This window comes from Vidua macroura, chromosome 4, assembly GCF_024509145.1.
Source record: "Vidua macroura isolate BioBank_ID:100142 chromosome 4, ASM2450914v1, whole genome shotgun sequence".
NCBI lineage: Eukaryota > Metazoa > Chordata > Aves > Passeriformes > Viduidae > Vidua > Vidua macroura.
The window spans coordinates 56,744,032-56,766,906 of record NC_071574.1 but is presented as its reverse complement, the minus strand read 5'-3'; the positions used below and the strand labels follow the sequence as shown (position 1 = coordinate 56,766,906).

At 38.2% G+C, this 22,875-nt stretch overlaps 1 protein-coding gene across 2 annotated transcripts in view; it reads right to left on the bottom strand.

Moving 5' to 3' along the window:
- Window positions 1–14,735, bottom strand: part of KCNIP4 (potassium voltage-gated channel interacting protein 4) — a 385,281-nt gene extending 370,546 nt beyond the window's left edge. For both annotated transcript variants that reach the window (XM_053976051.1, XM_053976057.1), the window contains exon 1: window positions 14,563–14,735. In XM_053976051.1, coding sequence (XP_053832026.1) covers window positions 14,563–14,623 — 61 coding nt within the window. In that variant the 5' untranslated portion in view covers window positions 14,624–14,735. The remainder of the gene's footprint in view (window positions 1–14,562) is intronic.
- Window positions 14,736–22,875: the final 8,140 nt, after the last annotated feature.

Below are 22,875 nucleotides of genomic sequence, written 5' to 3'. Positions count from 1 at the left end.
GAATATGGGAGATAAGTCTGCATATATTTGAGATTTCAAAAGATTTTTTGCAGTAGGCTGAGAAGGTACTCACACAAGCTAAGAATAAATCTGGTAGTTGCATCATCTTTGAAATAATTTGATTTAGAAGCAATTTAGTAATGTTTGAAAGAAGTATAATCACTCTGAATATAAATTTGATTTCTTAACATAGAAAGAAATTGTGAGGTGTAGTTATTCAGCATGAAAATTCGACAAATATAAAATTAATTTAATTTGGCTTTGTGGGTATTTCTATGGCAAACAATCTAATCTAATATTAGATTTCAAAGCCAGGGTGTTCAAGGAAAATCCTACCAATGCATATGTTCAAAGTACTTGAAAACAGTCTTGAAACATTCAACACGCTGCACTTTGGCCCACTATTCTAAAAGTTCCAACTCTAGTGCCATAACAAGCTAATGTATTTATAAAATTACAGGGTTCATGCAGGGTTATACTCTTTGCAGTACTATTGACTTAATTTTCTTTCTCAGTTTTTACTGAACTTTTATATTCTCTCTGGATAAGAAATAGCATCCTAAAACACAGAAATTACAGCAAGTTACCAGGGTGTGTTGCGTCCAGTTGCAGAATTGTCTGCAAACAGCCAGTGTAAGATGGTGTGTTTACCAAGTCCAGCACTGAAACTCTGGCACACATGTATTCTGCTGTTAAACTCTATCATTTTTTTTTTTTTTTTACACAGTTATACATTTTCCTATTGAAGAAGGCATCTCGTTGATGGCAGTTCTGTAATATGTTCTGCACATGTGCTGTTCCAGTCACAACTAAACAAGCAGCCTGAATACACACAATAAGAATTAATTGCAAATTGTCAATCAGGCAAGTGATAGCAGAAACGCTATCAGAAATCATTCTCTATCAGAAAATGAGAAGCAGCTTCTGCATAATGATGATGATGCTTGATGGTGATTAGATGTTAAGAAAATCTCTCTCAGAAAATTTGATCCTAAAAAGACATAATTTTGGAGGTATTAATATAGTAAATTCTAAAATAAGTAGGCCTAATCTTGAAAAAAATCCTTAAAATATTAGCATCATTCCCTAAGTATTGCTTGAGATAGAAAGGATCATATTTGAATTCTGCCAAAGAGATGAAAATGTTCAAACAAGCTCACAGAACTTCTGGGCCCCAAAGAATGGGAAAGCTCCCAGAGTGCTCTCAGACATGTGGACCTATTCGCTTTTCCACTCAGATCAGGAGTGTGCTTTCACAAGTCACCTAATGGTTCACATCATGGAACGCACTTGGAATACACAGATTATTTTAGGTGAAACTAAGTGGGAAGATGTGCTCTAGAAGCTCACTTAATGCACTACAAATATAAGCAGGCATTTAGTCAATTGAACTAGACTAGAATTAGTCAGAAGTGGAACTCTGTAGGAAGAGATGGGATGGAGTTGAGCTGCGGGCTGTGGGACGTGACTGCAGAGGCACATGGCGGCACAGGGAAGCGCATGGCGGCACACGGCGGCACAGGGGGGCACAGGGGGGTTGTCTCCTTGGGCACAGGAGGTGCCACGTGGCAGAGCCTATGGAGAGGAGCCTGCTGGAAGCTGACTGACAGGTGAACAGCATGTGATCTCCCCATAGAAGGGCATTCAGAACATGCATTGCTGACATGGCAACATGGGATAGGTCACATAGTGAGAATTACCATATAAGGGAATACTGTGCCTTGAAAAAGTGTACAAAACCAGCTCGTTCCTTTTGACTAAACGATTCAGATTCCCTGCTGGTCTGAGTCCGTGTCTTGGTCACTCACAGAACTCTGTAAAAATTCTTACTCATTATTACACAATCACCCAGTTTCCCCCTGTTATTCTGAGCTGTTTTCCATATGTAGGCACAGCCCAAATGCCTAGACTGACAAAGTAACAATTTTTCCTACAAGACTTCTCAATTTTGTTTCTCTATCACTTACTAAATATTCTTCAAGACTTCAGAAAGTGTCCAGTAATTTAAGATGGTGACAATTCTGATCAAAAAGCACTGTGATCCTATCATCCAAGAATAATGTAGTTCTCTCCATCACAGTACTATCAAAGGTATGTTATTACTGGCTTAATAGTTTCATAAAAGACTTATGAGTAGGCTAATAAAAAGTTTCCCAGAAACAGACACAACAAATAGAACTCAATACACACTTTATTTCCAGCTAAGGTCAACTGTCTAACAAAATTGTTCTGAAGGAACAGGGCAGTGCTAGAATGATATACTTGTAGAATACTTAACATAAAATTCAGAGGGAGAATAAATGCTGTGAAGACAAAGACACACAATGTATAAAATAGATTAGTTGTGATGGATGTTAACAAAATCAAAACACTGTGAAGTTCCCAAAGTATACAAAAAAGATGATGTTATACATTTGTATAAAAATCAAGTGTAACATTTTCCCATCAAAGCCAAAGCAAGGAATGCTGACTGGTATAAAGCCAGAGCACCAGCTCCTTGCCTCCAGAGAACTGCCTGATAAAAGCCAGCTTTATCACATCTCACAAAAGAAGTCAAACACACAGTTTAATTTATTAACATCCACAGACCAGCCATCACAGAACTCTCCTGGAGATAAAAGCTTAAAGAACCATATCCCTAAACTATCAGACTATAAAAATGAATTTGAGAAAGACAGATAATAAATTTTATACGGTCATTCGTATGCAAGTGCCATTCAAATGGTGGTTTTAATCAGGCAGTGGACAAAAGTTAAATACTTTTGGAGTATGCACACCAAAAATCAAAACTAGAAAAGCTTAAGCTGGTATAAAAGTTAAAATTTATGACACCTTCTTGATTAAAGCCTCCTAGATACATCAGCCTTGAAAAATGAGAGAGGAATGAGCACACCCTGTTTTACCATTATAATAGCATTTAGTAAAGACACTCATAAAAGCGGAGGCACATCTTATCAAGTGTGAGATGGTACAGCACTGATAAAAATAATCTGAATAAGAAGTGCTTGAAACTTCAAAAGCTTCACTATTGCCTGTGACATTGACTTTTCATGTTAAAAAATTGTTTAAAGTAACTGTCTTCAGTTTTTATTTATGGAAGAGAGAACTAAGTTCATGCTACATATCAAATGTTCAAGAGATAAAATATTCTTAGAAAAGATAGAGTTCATAAAAGGGTCACTGACAAAGTTTTCTTTCTGAAGATCCAAATGCAATAAATAGCTGGAGAGCAGTGCAAGTTAAAGTTGTGCTTCTTTATTTATTTGGAATATCTGTTCAGATCATAAAGGAGTTCTGGAGGCCCTTGAGAATCCACGCAGCCTTCCATCAAGCTTCCCATAGAGATGAGGAAAAGTTGGTGGCCATTATTTCTTGCAAGACAATTATTCCTACCTCATCCCAAATTCTTGAGAACTGATTCATACGAAGAGTTGTGTACTGCAAGGGCATAACTTACTCCCAACACAAACTGGGAGCAGCTGATCCCCATGGAAGCAGTAACCTACAGAGATCTTGTAGGATGAGAAAAACTACCATCAACAGGGACAAGGTGAAATCTCTCATTCGTGATAGGCAGATAAGTTGAAATCTTTACCCTACTTTTAATTTTCCAATTCCAAGCACTGTAGTCAGTAAGCTTCCAACAAGTTTGAAAGTTAGAAGATAAAAAGCAATACTCAAAACCAGTTATCATTTGTAAAGGATAATTTAGAACCTATCAAGTAAACTTCCAGAGAAATTATCTATCTTGTTGAAACAGAATGGAGAAAAACTATTTAGGTGACAACTGGGAAGTTGTCTGGGAAGTCTGCCACTGCTGAACATGTTAAATCACGGGCTGAGGACAAGTGGAAGGCTGCTGTGGAAAGGACAGCAGTTCAGACTTAAAACTATAAACTAGACAAAAATCTAAGAAATACCAAAGAAAGTTTTTGTCCTATGTAGTACTATAAAATCTTGGCTATGTATTTCATCCATTTTGGGTACCAGGCTCTAAATGTAAGATTCACTTTAGGACTAGGAAACAGTTTGTATCAGGAAAGATAAATTCTGGAATAGATTAACCAGCAATGTCATAAAGCACCCAGTAGTGGTGAATTTTAAGTACATTGAGCAAAAAGCCATCTGAACCAGAATATGAATATTTGATCCTGCCTTGGGGAATCAGGAGAAACAGGAAGACTTTGCAACTTCTCTTCCAAAATATTTTTCTGTCATTCCATGGGTTTTTATTGCTTTTATCTCAAAATTACAAATTAAATCCAATGTAATAGAATTTTTGAGCTGTATTTTGTATCAGGCTTTTGCCTTGAGCAGGCTGTATGGATTACACGCAGTTTATGCAGTCAGCTTGGTTAGTCACTGTCTGCCTAGCGTTCAGAGACAAATACAAACATGTAAACTTGACTGAGTATATGTCTATTTCTTTTGTCCTCAGACTGAAAAGTCACAACTGTCAGAAGTAGGATTTTTTTTCTTTTAATGAAAGTTTCTCAGATTAAGATACTACACAAAAATCTCAGCATTCCTTGAGGAAGTTTTGTTTCCCAGAAAGCAAATAATTAACTGAGTCTTAAAAGTTGCAGATTTGGTGATTTGGATTCGAAATACTCTCCATCATTTTGAATTGGTAAACAGGTTCTCTTTTGATATCTCTATTTGCTTCTCACATTTTGGTATTCTTTTGTATTATATTAGCATGATAAGATCATACTAGCATTACAAGGTGTGTTGTCAATATAGTTGGGTGTCCCCTACCGCCCCAGTTTTGGCTTATGAAATTATGGACTATGCAGGAAGAGACAAAAGCTTTGTTTCTTCCCTTTTCTGTAAGAAGTTTCAGAATCTGAAGGACTAAAGTCAACTGTTGAAACACTTATGAGTAAGTGTATCCTTTTCAAAAATAACAGGATGAGCCTCAGTTATAAACATGGCACTGAACTGAAACTGCTGCAAACCTTTCTATCATAATGAAACAGGCACTGATGGATCCAGAAGATCTATATTAATTGTTTAAGTACAAGATGCATTTAATCAATACACACCCTCCTTAGAACACAAAACAATCTGTGTTATTGCAACAAGAAAGTACCTAATGAACTGTATGTTCACTATTACATACTCATTTATTCTAACACTACACATGCAGAATGGAAAGTATACCATCTCCACAGTCAGCATTGTGAGTTGCTACCTACCAAATAGCAGTTTGATAATGCCATCAACATTTTCTTGTTTGTTTTCATGGAGGAATTAGTCACTTAACTGACAGCATTTCTGTACATATTCTTTGTGAAAAGGCTTACATGAAAACACATTCTTAATGCTTTGGGTTCTTTAAAGGAAAAGAAAAATACACCAAAAAAAGCCTACTTTATTCTAAATTGTTCAGTTGAAAAAGTCCTAACAGATTGTCAGCCTAGCAGCAATTTAAGTGCTGTTGATTAAAGCAACTGCTGATAAAACATTGCTTAATAAGACATTAGAAATTTACTGACACCTTTTAGATAGTTTTACTATCTAAACAGGTCAAAATATTCCTACTTTTGCATTTCTAAGTATAAGCAGTCATTTTTGAACTCTGGCAAAGTAAAAAATGCTAAATTAAGAGTAGAGGTTTGTTTTTTTTAGTACAACATGGGATTTTAGCTGAACACCCCCCATATTTTCAAGAACAAGAAATGTACTGATTCTCAAGTCCGGGGTGGTTCAAAGACTTTAGAGTCTTTAAGACAGGAAGAGATCTTTATAAGTCTATATTGAAACACAGAATTGCTTTATTCTAGTTTAGTATGAGAAAATTAGCTGAATGGAAACAAAAGGTTTGCTGACAAAGGCATTTTTATGAGTCAACATAATGTCTAAATATTGTTCATCCCCGCAAGTTAAGCAATAAACAAAGTGTATAAGTCTGTCTAATTTTAAGTCCTGCTAGTCATATTTTTAGTAAAGATTTAAGGTATTGGGAGAAACTTGACAGCAGGTGTGCCATATAAAGAACTATATCACTCTACCCTCAGTCATGTCTGTTTCCTCCTCACTTTAACCTCCATATGCCATCTTTCCCCCAGTCTATCAGAATTCTGTTTCATAAAACATGCATTAGAGACCACCAGTTCCACTGGATGCATCACCTACTCTCCTCTCCTTTGACTGACAATCAGCCAACCAAGAAAGAAGCATGTAACCTAAAAATAACATCCCTCTGAGGAAAAAGATTATGCAAAAAAGATTATATAAAAAAGTGCTCATTTAGCTGAGGGATTCACACGTGCTTCCAAGTGACAAATAGACAGAAGCAGGAGCCGTTGCTTGAGAGAGTTGGAGGTGTCAATCTCCTGCAAAGAGGTTCGTAGTCATCATCATGTAAAAGAAGGCAGAAAGGACAACACTATCACCTGTCTACCAAATTCATCCTGCTCTTTGACCCCCTCTTTCCCATCTACCAGGCAGAGAAGGCTGGAAGCAACATCTTTGAAGCAAATAATGTAGAGAGTAGATAGATCAGAGGTACTTCTCTCATTTACCCAGTTCTGGAAGGTAGTTTGGGAAGATAATGCACAATGTGGCATATTCAAAAAGAAAAAAGAAATTGGGAAACCCCACTTCATCACCACCACAAAGATCAATGAATGGTGCAGTATATAAAGTAGACCTAGTTACTGAAACAATAGCATGAAATTCTCTGTATTTTAATCATACTGCACAGCCTCGCAACTTGCATATCTATTTTGTTTATTTTTCTTTTTCTTAGACATCTTGAATTTAGCAGACTGGCTGTGCAGAAATCAGGGCAGCACCTAAGTGTGTGTGTATGTCAATTACAGCACCTTTTTAAAAATAACAACGAATTTTAATGTATACTTGTTTCAGTTACCAGCAGGTGGATGCTGTCACCACAAATTACCTCAAACAGCCTAGATTTATCTTTCTTTACTGATAGTATTACAACAGGTGATACTTTTTATAATGTCACATCAGAAAACACAATAGCCTCAAATGTCCGTAAATCAACATGGAAAATAATACACAGAATAGAAAGAGTGAATCAGAAGATTTGCAGCATACAATTCACTTACTGAGCATTGGAATATAAGTCAACAGTCAGAATGATTCAGGACATCTGGGTATCCTCTGCTTAAAAGCAGCTACACTGTCAAAATTCAAGACCTATGGTGATCTGAGGAACATCTATCATACTGCTACCAGCACACAATGAAGCAAAATATGAATCTATGCTTGCACATCCCTGATATACCTCTGTTATGTTGCTTCAATGGACTATTTTTTAGGACTTTTCTACTACATTTTTTAAGATAAACAAGATTCAGTTGTCTTTGTCTCAAGGTAACAGAACAGCACATCTCAGAGTCCACTTGCTCAGGAACCACTAAAGCCACACACATAAAAGGCATTTCTTGGTCTTTGTCCTCGCCTTTCTTTTAACCACTCAGGTAAGGAGTGTAATGCCACAGTGCACTTTTCATTCTCCCCACAGCCCTCTGCACAGGGAAAGCACATGCACAGACAGGGATGCTCCTGCCAGCCATGGTGCTAACTCTGTGTGTGTGTGTGTGTGTGTGCAGGGGCTTCCCCTGACCCCCCTCAGTGCCCAGACAGGGAGGGAGCACCTTCTGTTGCAAAATGCCAAGGAGCGGTTGGTGCAACCTGTGTTGGCACACTTTAAAACAAACAATCTCAAAAAGGGTCAATCTTTCTCAAGTGTTCTTTGAAACTGTGAGCTGCAACATTTATGTTAAAAAAAACCCACAACGTTATAGTAGTACTGGGGCAGGGATTTTGAAAATGTTATTATAGATTGTTAATTTATGGTGCTTAGCATCCTACATATTAGCCCAAACCTCAATGTTCAGTTGCAACAGCACTTGTATCTGACAGATGTTATATAGTGTGACTTCCAAAAGATCAAAAAGATCATTTCAAGTTGCATCATGTAGCCATGTTAAATTATTTTTTTAAAAAATCAAACTTTATTTCTCTTTTTCAATTTACTGCAAATATTTTGGATAGATCTTTTCTTCATATCTTTTAGCACAAACTTGTTTTTCAATGTGTTTTTATTATAACATATTCTGCAATATCACTGAAATTTCTAAGTCAAATAACTACATTTAATTTTAAAAATCTTTATTCATTGCAATTATTCCCACTGGTATCAAAGAGTTTAGGAATAGTCACAATAATCAAATGACTTACTGTGATGACATGCTGTTCTGGTTGTTCCCACTGTGAAGAATCACACCCATCATCACACTTTATGGCTACTGTTTACCTTTCTAAAAAATCCTAAATGTTCCTTCTGGATCCTTGATAAAAGTTTAATTCAAAAAATAAGATTTTCTCTATAAAGCCTAATAACTACAGCAATATTCATAATATATCTCTCTGGAGATACAGAGAGGTAACTGAAAATTATGAGAACAAGAAAACGTTATCAGTAAAATTGGAGGGCTTTTTACCTGTCAATAAAACAGCAAACACTTTCTTACTGACTGCATGATATACATCAACCACCTTGAAGTCTGTCCTAGGACATTCAGAGTTGGAGTATCTCTTTTTATGCTGTCACCACTTAGTAACTTTGTGGCATATGGGTATAATGCACTGTGTAGTGCTAAGCATTTAACTGTGCTTGAGGATTATGCATTATCTGGTGAAAAATACCTGGTAGACAAACAAAGATATTATCTCCTACAATAAAATCCAAACATTTAAATGCATCATTTTTCTGAATAGGGAAAGCATCTATATTTTAGAATTCTCTATTATCATGCCTTCCACCTGTAGTTCATTTCTCCAGTGGACACATAAGAATCGGTGACTTTCACACCACTGTTTGTGTTACTGCAATATAAATTATAAATATAAAAGAGAGGATCACAACTATAAAGTGTACCTATAAAGAAATTTGTTTTATAGGTGAAAAAGAATATAAAAGAGAAACACTATATTTATTTTCAGATCTCTGACAGAGAGCTCCTTTTAATACCATATTAAGTCTCTGCTGGGCTGCCAGAAATAAAACACAGTATGAGCTCAGATATACAGCTTTTATTCTGTGTTTGGGTTTATTCTTAGAGGTGAATGGATTCAATATATTTTCAACCCAACCACATATTTTAAACCTCTGCCAGTTTATTGCCATCTACAGATTTCCCAAATTCATAGAAGTAAATCTAGAGCCCAACCTCCTCTGCTGCTGCATGCATGAAGGTGATAACAGAAACAGTCTCTCCTGTAGTGTGTGGGAATGGAAAATGATAAGAAAAAAAAAAAAAATATCAAACTATGATCTGTATGATCCTAAGATTCCTGTAACACAATAATGAACTAATAATTAAGAACATCACAGAATAGCTGGATTCCATTCTTTCCATAGTTCTGTCGGCTTCAAAACATATACAGTCCATACACTTTCACTTTTCTTCCTCATTCTACCTGGTGTACTCAGTAGGAAATCCAGGCCAAACACTACTTAGCCATCAAAGCAACGGAAAGCAAAGCCCTTGCCAGAGAAACCAGGATTCTGAAAGGACAACTACAATCAAAAAAACAAATGCCTATGTTAAACTGTTGTCCATTTGCTTTTGATGCAGCTACACATTACAGTTCAGGCCAAACATTATGGAAACAAACCATCCCATTAACCACCTCCACCTGTACTGCCACACTGTGCTCCAAATAATGAAGGTTTGGTATCTGCACTTCTATGTCCCAGAATAGGCCCAAGCCTATTAATTGAAGTGTGTGCTGATAAAGAAGGGAATCCTACTTGGTTCAGACTGTTCGACTACAACTACTGAAATATGGATTTAGGTCCTTGACTTCTAAGACCACAACTGTTTCCTAATGTTTTCTCTCTCATCTCAAATAGGAGTAATGGCCTCTGCTCATAGAAGACAATAAATGGTGAGCATTTGTTTAGCAAGGAAGAGTTCAAATACAGTCTATTTTAGTTCCTGAAAGAAAGAGAGGACAAGCAGAATTGGGGAGGGGGATGGGGAGATGATAGTAGGACAGCCTGGCAGGAATGCATATATCTATGAAATAGTGAAGCAATCAGGCGTTGTATTTTTAGATACTTTCTTTTTCAAGTGCCAAAGACTCAGAATAAATCACAATGGCAAACTGAGAGGCCGAGATGGGATAGATTACAGCTGAATCCTGCACAGATCAAATATTCAGCTCCAACCCAAAGTCCTAAGTGCTTATCTGATACACTGTAAAAGCTTTCCATGACACACACCAGCTACTTCTTTGATGGCTACACTTACTGCCAGGTACCATATCTGCCTTTCTACATTTCAAAACGTCTAAAAACCCCTGGAAAGCATAAGTTCTCTAAGCCAAGTATACCTGAACACCTTGTCCAGATGTTCAGTTATTTATATATCAACTCTCCGAGCATAGGTAGTAATCCTGACAGAATAATTAAGAAGAAAGCTGTAGATGGTAAAAATCGTATTTACATAATGGAAAATTTATATTGATGGAAAGCCTGTATTTTCAGCATTCATGTCAGAATTTTGCATAAAATTACTTCTTTACACCCATTGAACAGAGGAACTGGAGATGGAGGCAGAACTCAAATTTTATACAGAGGCTTATGCCACAGTCAGTTCTCTCAAGTGTCAATTGTTTCCTCCATCCTGCAGAAGTAGAATGTATATTTTACACAGAAAATATCTGCATCTCCTTGCGTGTCCATCACGCATATATAACCTTTATTAGTTCATGAGTCCATTTAACTTATTCCTTCCCTTGTGTATTTGCAGATTTCACAGAAAAAGCATTGCATTTGGAAGCAGCACTTCTAGCACAGTCTAGACAAGATGGTCCAGCACCCTGTCTATCTGAATCTTAAAAGTGTCCAATGATGAAGAGTGTCAGGAGACAACAGATCATTAGTAAAAACAGTGATGCTGACTCTTGACTGACAGCACATTCTTTGCATGGAGCTCCCAGACAAACCAAAGCTTTCACGCTGATATGAATGTTGGTGCAAATCACTTGGAAAGTCTCTGCCTGCTTTTCATTGTGTCAGATGAATCCCAAATGGGATATAAAGAAATTGGTCCAATACATACCACTAACACATAATAGATTTTGTATCTCAGTGTGTGAGATACAAAATCTGTTTCCTCCTTTCCCTCCTCCCACCTCTTCTTTTTTTCCTGCAATTGTTTCCCAGTATTTTTTATCACTTTCTTACTTTTTCTTAGCATCCATTCTCCTAAATTCCTATTTTCAGCTTATTTAATATGTCATTTTTGTCCTTTTAGCATTATTTTCTTTGTCTTCTAAGAATGCCCCAAGCAACAAAAGCAAGTCATTCATTAAAAGTGAGCACTAGTGTACAAGGATCTCTCAGAGGTATGGCAGAGAATATTTAACTCTAAGTAAACTTAAAGTTGGATAAACACTGTTTAATAATAGTATTTGGTCCACTGTGGTACTTCTGCCCACAATGTAGAAATTACAGCCTTTTTTTTTAAGAGGAATAATTTGCAACCGCCTTGTCTAATAACTGAAACTCTTCAAAACTTGTTATAAATGCTTTCATAAATATTTATGTTTTTTGAATAAGCATCGTCATACTGGTCAGCACAATGCCCATTCTGAATTCATCACACCCGAAAGCAAAGCAACCAGTTGCTGTGATAATGTCTTATTCATATTAGTATTCCCAACAGCTTAAGTTTGTCCTAGATATTGAACCCACAGGACATTTTGTGATTAACTTGTTTTTACCCACACAAACTTTTACTGATAATCTCCCTCTGCTCTTCTCATTTTGCTAAGACTCTGCATGCCTTTACCCAGCAGTGGATGAGTTTTGGCTATCAATAGCACAAATGCAGCCTTCTGATAGATAAAACATTGATAAAGACAATTTCACGAGGCAGAGGGATGAAACAATTCATCCTTACAATGGCTCGGTATTCCACAGAGGAAACACTCTCATACTTCAACAACTTTCAGTGGTGCTTCAATTGACATTCATTTGAATGCCCTTGAATCAGAAGATGCCCTGCAAGGTGCCAGATTAAATGTAAGGAGAAGATCAGCTTAAGGCAGTCACTACCTGTTAAAAGGCACAAAATGTTGCCTTTTTCATTAATAATTCTCATTATTCAAGCTGCTTGTGTGTTATTTGGGCTTTATTCCACTTGGGAAAATAAAATTGAGGAACAGTCGCACTTTTGTTGGTTTCATTTCCTGACTCTCATGCATGAACATCAAATCCCGGTAACAACTCTACCGCAGGCATTACCATTTAAAAATTTCTAACATTTGAAGCTATGATTCTATTTGAAGAGAATTAATGAGAAAAAGTCCTCCTTCCTTGTTAAAAATGCAACAGACAGGTACATTCAGAAATGCTAATGGCACTGAAAATGAGTTGAACGTTTAGGAGCCTGGAGGGAGACAGCTAGAGAAAAGTGTAAAGGAAAGTTTAGACGACAAAGGGCCAAAACTGTGGGAAGATGAAAATCAATGGGCTCTCTCATACCAGAAGAAAGCCCAGAGGAGTGAAGCTAGACACTTGTTAGCTTCACATCACATCAATTCACACTGGTGATATCTGTTGAGTAATGTGTGTCATTCTCCAAAAGAAAAGAGGTATTTCCTTTTAGCTCTGTCATTTCTATCTTTCCGTATTCTTTTTCTGACGTAAAACCTTATTTTTGAGAAATATTTTTCCCACAGTAAGTCATGTTTCAGTCATATTTTGCTTGCTCTAAAAGAGTGTAAAAGTGTAACTTACTTCTTTTCAACATTACAAGCTTGAAGTGAATTAAAGCTGTCATTAATTTTTAAATTACTACTACACATGCATATCAGGAGAAACAAAACAGAAAACACATCTAATATATGGCTCAACTGAAGGCAATTTCCATAAAAGCATCACCTGGGCATTTCCTATTACTTGCCCAACACGGATTTAGATATTTCCCCAATTTTTGTATAAGACATTTTCCTGCTACCACAAACTATATCTGTAAGAAAAGCCATTAAGCTTTAAACTCTCTTTATGCTTCAATACCTACGTTAATGATCCATAAACCAAATAATTCCTCAACAGCAGCTGTACAAATCCACTGTGCCTAAATCATGACCTCAGTTTTGTTTAGCCTGAACAGTCCTGCATGGTGGTTGCTCAGGTAGCCAAGAGCCTGTTCGGCGTTTGTCTCTGATGATGTATGAGTTACAGAAAAACAGTTTGACTTTCAGACCTCTAACAGACTAGAGCTGGAAGGCTGAAGTGGTACATGGAGGGAAAAGTATAAATTATAACTTGGGGGGGGGGGGGGGGGGGTGGATCTGAAAAGTAGCGAGAAGTATCACAACACCACTTTAGTCCCATGTCCCTTGTTGGATAATTATAATCACTACACATTTTTTTCCCAAAACTTTAGTGAAGTGCAAAGATGGATTTAAAATTGAGCTGATAGCATCATCAAATACAAAAGTTCCCTATCCCCAGTGCAAATGATCTGGTATCCTACATGAAAGGCTACACATTCTAAAACATTAAAAAAGCTGGAACATTAAGAAAATAGAAAAACCAGGTACAATCCATCAGGGAATACATGGCTGTGAACCTCTCTGAGCAAGCAGAAGATGCATTCTGAAGCATTAGAAATCAAGCTAATGGTGGGATTGCACTGTGTCTTTCAAACAAATTGTTGGTAAGGCTACTAACCTACACTGCAATCACAGTTTATGAGAAATCTCACTGCACAACAAGAAACATCTTTTCTAAGAAAAGAAGTTTGCCCTGGTTCTGACTGCCTGTTTTGCAAAGTTTTTCATTAACTGCTCAACTATCCTCTGTTTATCCAGCTGGCTTGAGCTGAACACCTTTCTCGGCAACATCCTCTTACATTGCACCCAAGAACCTTCGTTTTTAAATAACTGGGAAAAAAACTCTTTTGTGAGTTTTGGGAGTCACAATCCCTGTGGAGGATGGCAAGGCATGGTTTTTTCCTCCTTAAACTCCAAGCCATCCTGTAGCCCTTCTCAGGTGAACGTGTAATTACAATTTGAAGTACAGAGAAAGAAAGGCAGCAAAGAAGGCTTACCAGAAGAATCTGGTCTCCATCAAATAGTTGTCACTTAGGCATCAGAGAGGTACAATGGAGACCAAAGCAGGGAGGTGTAAGGGGGCCTGACCAAAATTACCTCCTGGGAGTTGGTAACTAGAGAGGTTGTGCCCTGGAGGTTCATTCCCAGCCCCAAGTCGTTTCAGCAAAGGCAAAAGTACCAGTTAGGTCAGAGCAGGCATCCTAGGGCGGGATTCGCGAAGCCCCTAAACGCTTCTTAGCCCGAGATCCCAGGCATTAAGCGTCTGCTTACTGTCCCCATGGACACACACACATTCGCCCACGGGTGCGTTCGCGCCCCGCAAGCGGGCAGGCAGCTCGCCCCTCGCCGCCCCACGCCAAGTTGCCAGACTTGCTGCCCAAAGGAGAGGGGACGAGACCCCAGATTAACTCAGAGAAGCAGCCTCGCGTCCCCGCGCTGCCCGCGTCCTACCGCCTGTAGAGCTGGCTTCCTCCAGCTGCGCCGAGATGCTCTCCACTCTCCTCACGTCCATGCCGGGGAGCGGGAGGCGCCCGGAGCCGCGGAGGGAACGCGCGGCAGCACCGCCGCGCCGGGGCCGCGGGAGCCGCAGCGGGGCCGCGGCGGAGCGGAGCGGGAGCGGGGCTGGGCGCGGCGGAGCGGAGCGGGATGGGAGCGGGAGCGGGAGCGGGGCTAGGAGCGGCGGAGCGGAGAGGGAGCGGGAACGGGAGCGCGGCCCCGCCTCGGCGGCGGCGCCTCCCCCGCCACCCGCGCGGCGCGGGGCGGGCTCGGTGCGGGGCTTCGGCGCGCCCGCCCGCGGGGACGCGGCTGCGACCCCTTCCCTGCCGGGACAGGGAGGGCTTGGGCTCGCTTGCCTCCCCCCCAGCTCCCCCGGGGCCGCTGCCGCCGAGGGGCTGAGCCGGCACCTGCGCCCCGGGGCGGCTCGGAGCGGGGCGGCCGTGCAGACTGCCCCGAGCCGGAGTCCGGCAGGGCCGGGCCTGCCGCCCCGCTGCGCTCTGCGGCCGCACACAGGTGGTGCCCGCATCACCTGTTAGCCGCAGGCTGCCCGGGACACGGACCGGCGCTGAGCGCAGGGGAGCTCCCATCGCAGCTGCGCCCCTCGAACACCTCTGTCAGGCTAGCACAGGCTGGGAGCACTCCCTAAGCCCCAGCATATATTTTGGAAGGGATTGGAAAGGGCATTTTAAGACACTTTCTTAACACCTCTAATTTATCAAAGCCTACTATGACACATGACATACCATTAGAAAATGCTTCAATAATGATAGTTCTCCCAGTTCATTTTTACACAGTTAATTTTTCAGTCTTCACAATTTCATCTATCCTTGCATGAATAATGACGTGTTTCAGAAATCCCAGTTCTTCACATTGTGTTCAGCCCCAAAAAATTATTTTTTTTCAATGCACATAAGGGTTATAGGCTTAGCTACCTAATACCTTATCTTTGACATTTTATTTCATATTATTCCTTGAACCTTGTATTATTAAGATTCTTATGAGCTGAAAGATAAGGGAGTCATTCCTATGCTGCATGGCCAGCCAATGCTTTAGGAAAGGACTTATATCTCCTTTTATTTAATGGGACAAACTTATGTCTGATTCAACCCGAAAATGATGGGATGATTGAAGTCTTGAATGGACAGAGAAACCACAGTGTAGTGTAACGCTTGCCAAGAACAACACAATGTCGAGTAGCTTTTGCCAAGTGTTATTTTTTGACAAAAATACATTCACTGATGGAGGTTGAGGTAAGACTGTGGAGAGACGGGATTCAGAGGTATTTGTCATATACCCTCAAAATATCTCCCTTCTATAAGGTGAATCCTCAAGTAGCTCTTCTTATCAAAGAAATTCAATGTAGTAAGAACAGAGATCAGGATTTTATCTCATTATTAGGATCTGAGCTTACTTTTTAGCTTACCTTACAGAAAACTCTATCACAATTCAGAGCAAGCCTTTGTCATTACATTTATACAGGTTTCAGAGTGAAGCAATTCAGATTTGCAATTGTCACTTCCCTTTGCTCTACACCAACATTGTACCAGAACTCTGTGAGTTACAAAGAAACTCTAAATATATGGGAGCAGCTGGTCATAACAGATTGAACAGGAATGGTAGTAATGCATCAAGAATACATTCATCTTGTGTCTTAGAATGAATTACAGGTATACAGCACAACATGAAACAGAAGTGCCAGAAGTGCCTACCAGGTTTTTACAGTTAAGGCGGTGCGTGTCAATTCAAAGAAGAATTGTGTCTGAGGCAAAGGTAAAAGAAAGTGACCCAAATAAACTGAACTGTCTCCATAAATCTGCATGTTTCTTTCAATTTCATCTGCTTTATTTTTATGCTTGCTCTCCTTGTTTCCATCCACTTGCTCTTTGTCTCCTGTTCTTCTTGATGGGCCTGGCTCCAAGTAATTTCCTCTGCATACTCCTTCTTTTTTGTTCTCTTGAGTTTTAAATATTTCTCTTATAAAAACTTGAGTCATTTTGATATTCTATGTAAAACAAAATGTGCATGTCAGAATGTGGCATTTTTCCAAAATTGCTTTAAAGGGCAAATTCTTTATTGTTTACCAAACCTGATTAGGTTTCCTCCAATTAGCATGTCAAACCCATGTGTCTGCTCTATATAACATCCAGTAAAAATTGACATCAGCTGTGATTTCATCCCTTCTATATAATTACATTTCAACATATAATTGTATTTCTACAAATATAGAGTTTCATTCTAGTTTTTACTTTTCAAAATATATAATGACTTCCTTTCTTCCTCATTTATTTCAAATATTTCTTTTGGAGCTAAATACTAATAATACCTTGAGCATGTATTTAGTGCTACATGTATAGCTGAAGATTTTTTCCAGTGCCTTGTGATAAAATTTTAATTTCTTCTTGAAGTAATTGATGTAGTTTCCATCTAATTTTTAAATTAGAATCTCGATCAGCATATTCCTGTTTGCCTGAATTGTAAACTAACTGGAAAGACTTAGCATAATTGTGATTTAGTGTGTCCAAATTAAGTTCAGATTTCCACATCTGTTTAAAAGATGTAATATGTGAAATTAAGTTAAACCATGATGCTAAAATAATGATCAAGGAGGCATTTTCTTCCAAAAGAGAAAATCATTGGTGAGTAAAAAATAACCAGCAGGATTTCTAGTGGTAGCACGTTGCTAACAGGGAGGACTTGAGTTTTTTTCTACCTCTTGGTGTGGACGAAAAAAGGCTCAGACCCAGAAAATGTACAGCACTACCCAAATATTCAGTCCTTTTAGTCTGTTTTACTCCCCTACTGGTCTTGGGCCATCTGCAAAGGTTAAATACAGTAGTTCAGCTACTCAAATTGCATCAGCACTAAGAAACTGAGTAATATACAATTATAATTAATATACTCAAATTGCATCAGCACTAAGAAACTGAATAATATACAAATTAAAAATTTGAATAGAACAAATATAAGTCACAAAATATCCAACCCATCTACGTTACTTTCTAGGCCTCCAGAGAAGCCACTCATTTTGGCATTCTCTCTGCTAGAGAATGGCTCTCCAGGTGGGAGCTTGCTTGATGCCCAGAAGAATTCATCATTGGGTTATACTTTGTGTCTGCATGTCACTCACAATGTTTTTCACAAGGAAAAAAAGAAACCCAACAGCTAAATCAGTCTGTCACTTACTTCTAGGAAAAATATTCTTCCTTCTCCGAAAAGTAATGAAACTTCATTTTGCTACTTTTTTATTCAGAAATGAGAAAGAAACTGTTCTTCACTCTATTATACATTTTGAGAGCATTTTTGTTCTCAGAAGTGTATTTTATTTAGTTTTGAGTCATTCAGTGTAATAACGTATCCTTAAAAAAATTTGTGTGAATTCTGTATCAGAAAAAATGAACAGTAATTTGGCTGTACTCAAATATTTCACGACTGTGATAAAGTACTTGAGAAAAATGAGAAGTGTCTGACAGCTCTGGGAGTGCTCTGTCCCCCTGTTGTGGGGTGTGCATTGGGTGTCAGAGCCAAGCTGCTCTGGGGGGTTTGCAGGCTGCCCTCTGTGGCTGGGGTTGCCCTGTGCCAGGCAGCTGGCTCCAGGCAATGTCCCAGCAGATCCACCACATGGCACAGCTGAGCCCATCAGTCAACTCAGTGGCACCTCAAGGGAAATATATTTAAGGAAGGGCACAAAATGCTGAGGAAGGGGGAATGAGAGAGGCAGTGAGAAGGTCAGAGGAAATGGGAGGTTCTCTGTGGTAGAGCCCTCCCAAAGGAACTGAGGCCCATGGAGGAGCCATGCTGGAGGACACACACCATGATACACCATCATACACCATCTTGCTGCCCATGGATAAACCCAGGCCAGAACAGAGGAAACAAGAATGAAGGAACAGCTCTTGAAAGGAGAGTGTTCACTACCTGCAGTATGAACAAAGAAGGGAAAAAAGTGACAGGAGTAAACTGGAGCCTGGAAAGGGGGAGAAAGTGCTTTCCTTATTAGATGTTTTTCTTCTTTACTTCGCAATGCCCAAGTCAGTAATTAAAGTTGTCAATAAATTAAGCTAAACTCTCTAAGTCTGTTTTGGCCAAGACAGTAACTGCTGAATGATTTTTCTCTATTTCTTTTGACCCACAAGTTCTTGTGATTTTTCTCCCCTGTCCTACTAGGAGTGGGGATAAGCAAGCAAGTCTGCAGATACTTGGCTCCAGCAGGGGTTGACCCAGCACAGGGTATATATGGGAGAATTCAAAATATACAATGAAATTGTAGGTGTAGGAAAGGTGGCACAGAGTACTAATGAACTATGCTTCCCTAAAACAGTGGAGCTTGGATAGTCTAGATTTCCTACTAGCACAGTCTAGTTTTAGAGAGTATTGGTGCTTTCAGAAAGAGTAATCTTGTATATTCTGATTTTTCTGCCTATTAAACCTTAACAAGGACAATTCTTCAAAGGAACATTGTACACCATGTATCCTCATCCTTATACAGAAAAAAAATACCAAGCAACAATGAAGGACAGCCCTTGAACTTGCAAAAATTGGCTTTTAGTATTGCTAGAACTTGTTACTAAATAGGTAAGAAGAAAAGGTGAGAGCCTCCTTTCCTTGAAACTCAATTTGGTTTTTTTTTTATAATAACATTTTGTAGTAGGTTCTGCAAGGATTAGAAGCAATTTGATTTACTGTAAATGAGTAACACATCAGAATCCATATGTGGCAGCAAAAAAAAAAAGAAGATAACATTATTTACCAACATTATAAAAGAAGATAAAAACATTATTTTTTCCAATTTTAATATTATCTCCATATGTCAAACAGTCAAGATATGGACTGATTTCTTTGTTGGGACATTTAAAAAAACCTCAGGGAAGTAGGGGCTTAGCCTTCACTCAGTGTCAGTGGGAAATAAGTACCTTTCTGTTCTTTCAGAACTAAGATCCTCTTTTTTGTTTTGCCCTCTGTTTTTCTACTGTTGCATCTTTCTTTACAGGCTTCACTTCAGTGTGATGCAGATGATGGGAGTGGTTTCATTGCTAAATGCCAGTATTTAGACATTTGAGATTTGATTTGCAAGACTGTTGTGGTTTTACATCTCATTTCAAATGTGATTCATGGTTTATAATAGCCACACTGCAAATATTTTAGAAGAAAGTCACTACAAATTAAGGCAAGGTTATATTAAAAAAAAAACCCACACGTAATATTCAACACAATTTTGATGTGCTACTTGAAGACTTCCTTGACATAATCCGCAGCATTTAATCTAAAATCTTGTCTAATTGTTTGTTGTCATTATTAGATTGTCACTAAAGTTATCTCACTAGTAAACCTGAGTCAATATAAGGTTTTATATTTCCATCAACTTTACATTAAAAACAGCTTTATAGTTTTTAAGAATGGAAGAGTATTGGGAGCAAATTCACCTGCTGCTGAAATGTAGCCAACTTCAGAAGACACAGCTGAAAAACAATGCATTAGACAAGTGTAGGTTGAAGAAAAATATTAGGCAATTACATTGCATCTAATCTATGATCTTGTGGGGGAAATCTATAGTGTTTTATATAATATAGATCATAGGCTTTACAATCTAATGTGAAATACATGCTTAGTGATCTGTCTTAGGCTCCAAAGACACAGAAAAAAGTAAAACCTAAACAAAAAATAGCAATAAAACCCCCTGAGCTGACCCTGGTGTTGGACACTGCCCAGACAGCCAGTTTATGGTAGAATGATTTCTCAACACTTTTTCTGGCAGTTTTACATTCAGCTGTATGTTGGCTTCCTATGGCTTTTTGTCCTCCATTCTCATCAGGTAATTCTGCACTCTGCTCCAGTAAATCCTTATCCCCCTCCACTTCTCTGTCTCCTCTCCATTTCCTTTTCCCTTTCCTATTTACCTCACACATCGTTTCTCATGAAAAACTGAGTAACAGCAGAAAGGATAATGGCTTTTATGTTCAGCTTGTGAGATCACAGAGCAGTAATGCTCTGTACAGCCAACAACAGGATCTAACTGAATACAGTTTTTCATATTTTCCATTTTTAAATCCACATCCACCAAGTTTCCAGATGACGAGGCTTTAAGAACAAAAGTGTAGGGAATCTTAGCTAACTCAAAAGCCAGTCCATAGACTATCAAACAATAATTACTAATACAAAATTTAAAAATTTCAGAATGTTTTAAAGCATTTTGTTCCTATATTTCCTCTAGATTTATAGCACTAATGATTCATTGATGGATATATGGAAATACAGTAATCTCATCTATTGTTAGTGCATCTAAATACAGAGATAAAGCCCAAATTCTCTCTTTAATGGCAACGATAATCTTTTTTGTAAGAGTCCAATCTATATGGAGCCCAATCTATATGGGGAGACCAAAAGAGATCATTCATCCTCATATAAAAAGGTCCAAGAGGGATATGGTTGCTATAAAAATACATCAGACAGGTAAAAAAAGTGAAAGAATAAAAAAGCTCTTTCAGCTAAATGTCAATGCGGGAGGCAGAGCAAATTGTATAATCTATAAATTTAGGTTGTATATTTAATGAAAGTTGCTAAGCATTAAAGAATTCAAGTACTGGGATGCCCTTCCAAAACGAATGGGAGGAAAGGAAAAATAAATGTTTTGAGGCAAAGCTTGATAACTCTGATGGGATGCCTGTGATAACAGAGCTCTATGAATATAAATCATATATATATGATTTCCTTTTATTAACAAGTAAAGCTCTTGAATAGAAGACCAAATTCATAATACAGCATGAGTCACAGGAAAAGAGTTACAATGCTTATGCAGAGATTACATAACACAATATATATATAATAATAAGAACCTCTACAGTCTACATTTGTCCCTGTATATAATATTATGAAAACTTGCAGGACATGATAGAAGTTTTTCACATTTAAATGGTTGCTCCAAGGAAGACAGTGATCAATTGCTCTCCATGGCCAATGGCAGGGCTACAGAAGAAAGACACATAGGTAGGAGCAAAGAAGTAGTCAAAATGTAGGAGAAATTTTCTGACCTCTAAGGTAGGCAAATAGAACAGTTTTATGAAGCGGTCAGTGGAATATTCATCATTAAAGTTTTTGTTTTAACTGCTTTATAGATAACTGCTGAAGACAGTCTAAAGCTTTTGATCCTGTCTCAGCACAATATTATTACAAATCTTGAGGTATATTCTCTCCATATATATCCTTATGGCTTTATGATTAAAAGAATAGCATTGACTTAATTGAGAGGGGAATTTGGCCAGAAATGGCCCTGCTTTCTCAGCTCTCTATCCCCATTTCTCCTACAGAACTAGTGCTTCTTAATTGTGCAGGTTTTATTCTATGAAACAGAGATTTATTTCCTGATTATTTTCTAAGATGCTTTGTTTCTTAATTTGCATACCTGAGTATTCTGTTGTCATGGAAATCTCTTCTCTGAAGCCCTTGAAGACCAGCTCTCTTGCTTCAATTCTGTTTCAAATTTTCTGCATCAACTAATTTTAATTCTTACTCCAAGTTTTCCACATATTGTCGTCACATCTGAATGACACAGTACTACAGTTCCTTGGCTCAAAACCTTATCCATAAGAATGCAAAGTTAATTTCAAACAAGTGTACTAGGTGTAGTACAAAGGCATTTTTTGACTCATTTGTTGGCTATTTTTAATTCTTTCACTGAAGGCCATCCACATTAAAATAGATGTTTATCAGCTCAACAAACAAGAAAGAAATTATTAAAAAAAGATATAGCTGTCATGAAATTCAAATAGAATTGTTTGAATTGTCACAATGTAAATTTTTTGTCTACACCTGTCTTCTTACATTGATGGAGGGAGTCCTACAATCTGTCCTGAAAGCTGAGATACTTGATTAATGACAAAGATTAATTGCATCAGTTTTCCTTCCAAGTAAAAACTGGCCTACCAGTCTCTTATTTTCCATCAGACAAAATATATCAAATGCCTTCACTGATCACAGATAAAAATATTGAACAGATTCATGAAGGTCAGGTTATCACGTTCATGGTTAATGATGACTTAATTCCACTGAATATTTCTGAAAACTTGAGAATAGTGTCCTTCAAAAAAAAAAAAAAAGCTTTATATGCATATAGGAAATAGGCAGTTGTATGAAGAATCTGGCCACCAAACTAACAAGCTTTAGTTTCTGGAGGGATTTTTAGAAAATAATTCATGCCAAGTTCATCATATCCTCGATAGAAATTTTACATCAGAAAGAAATAGTCTCTGACCACCAGAAGAAGCTGCTACAGTC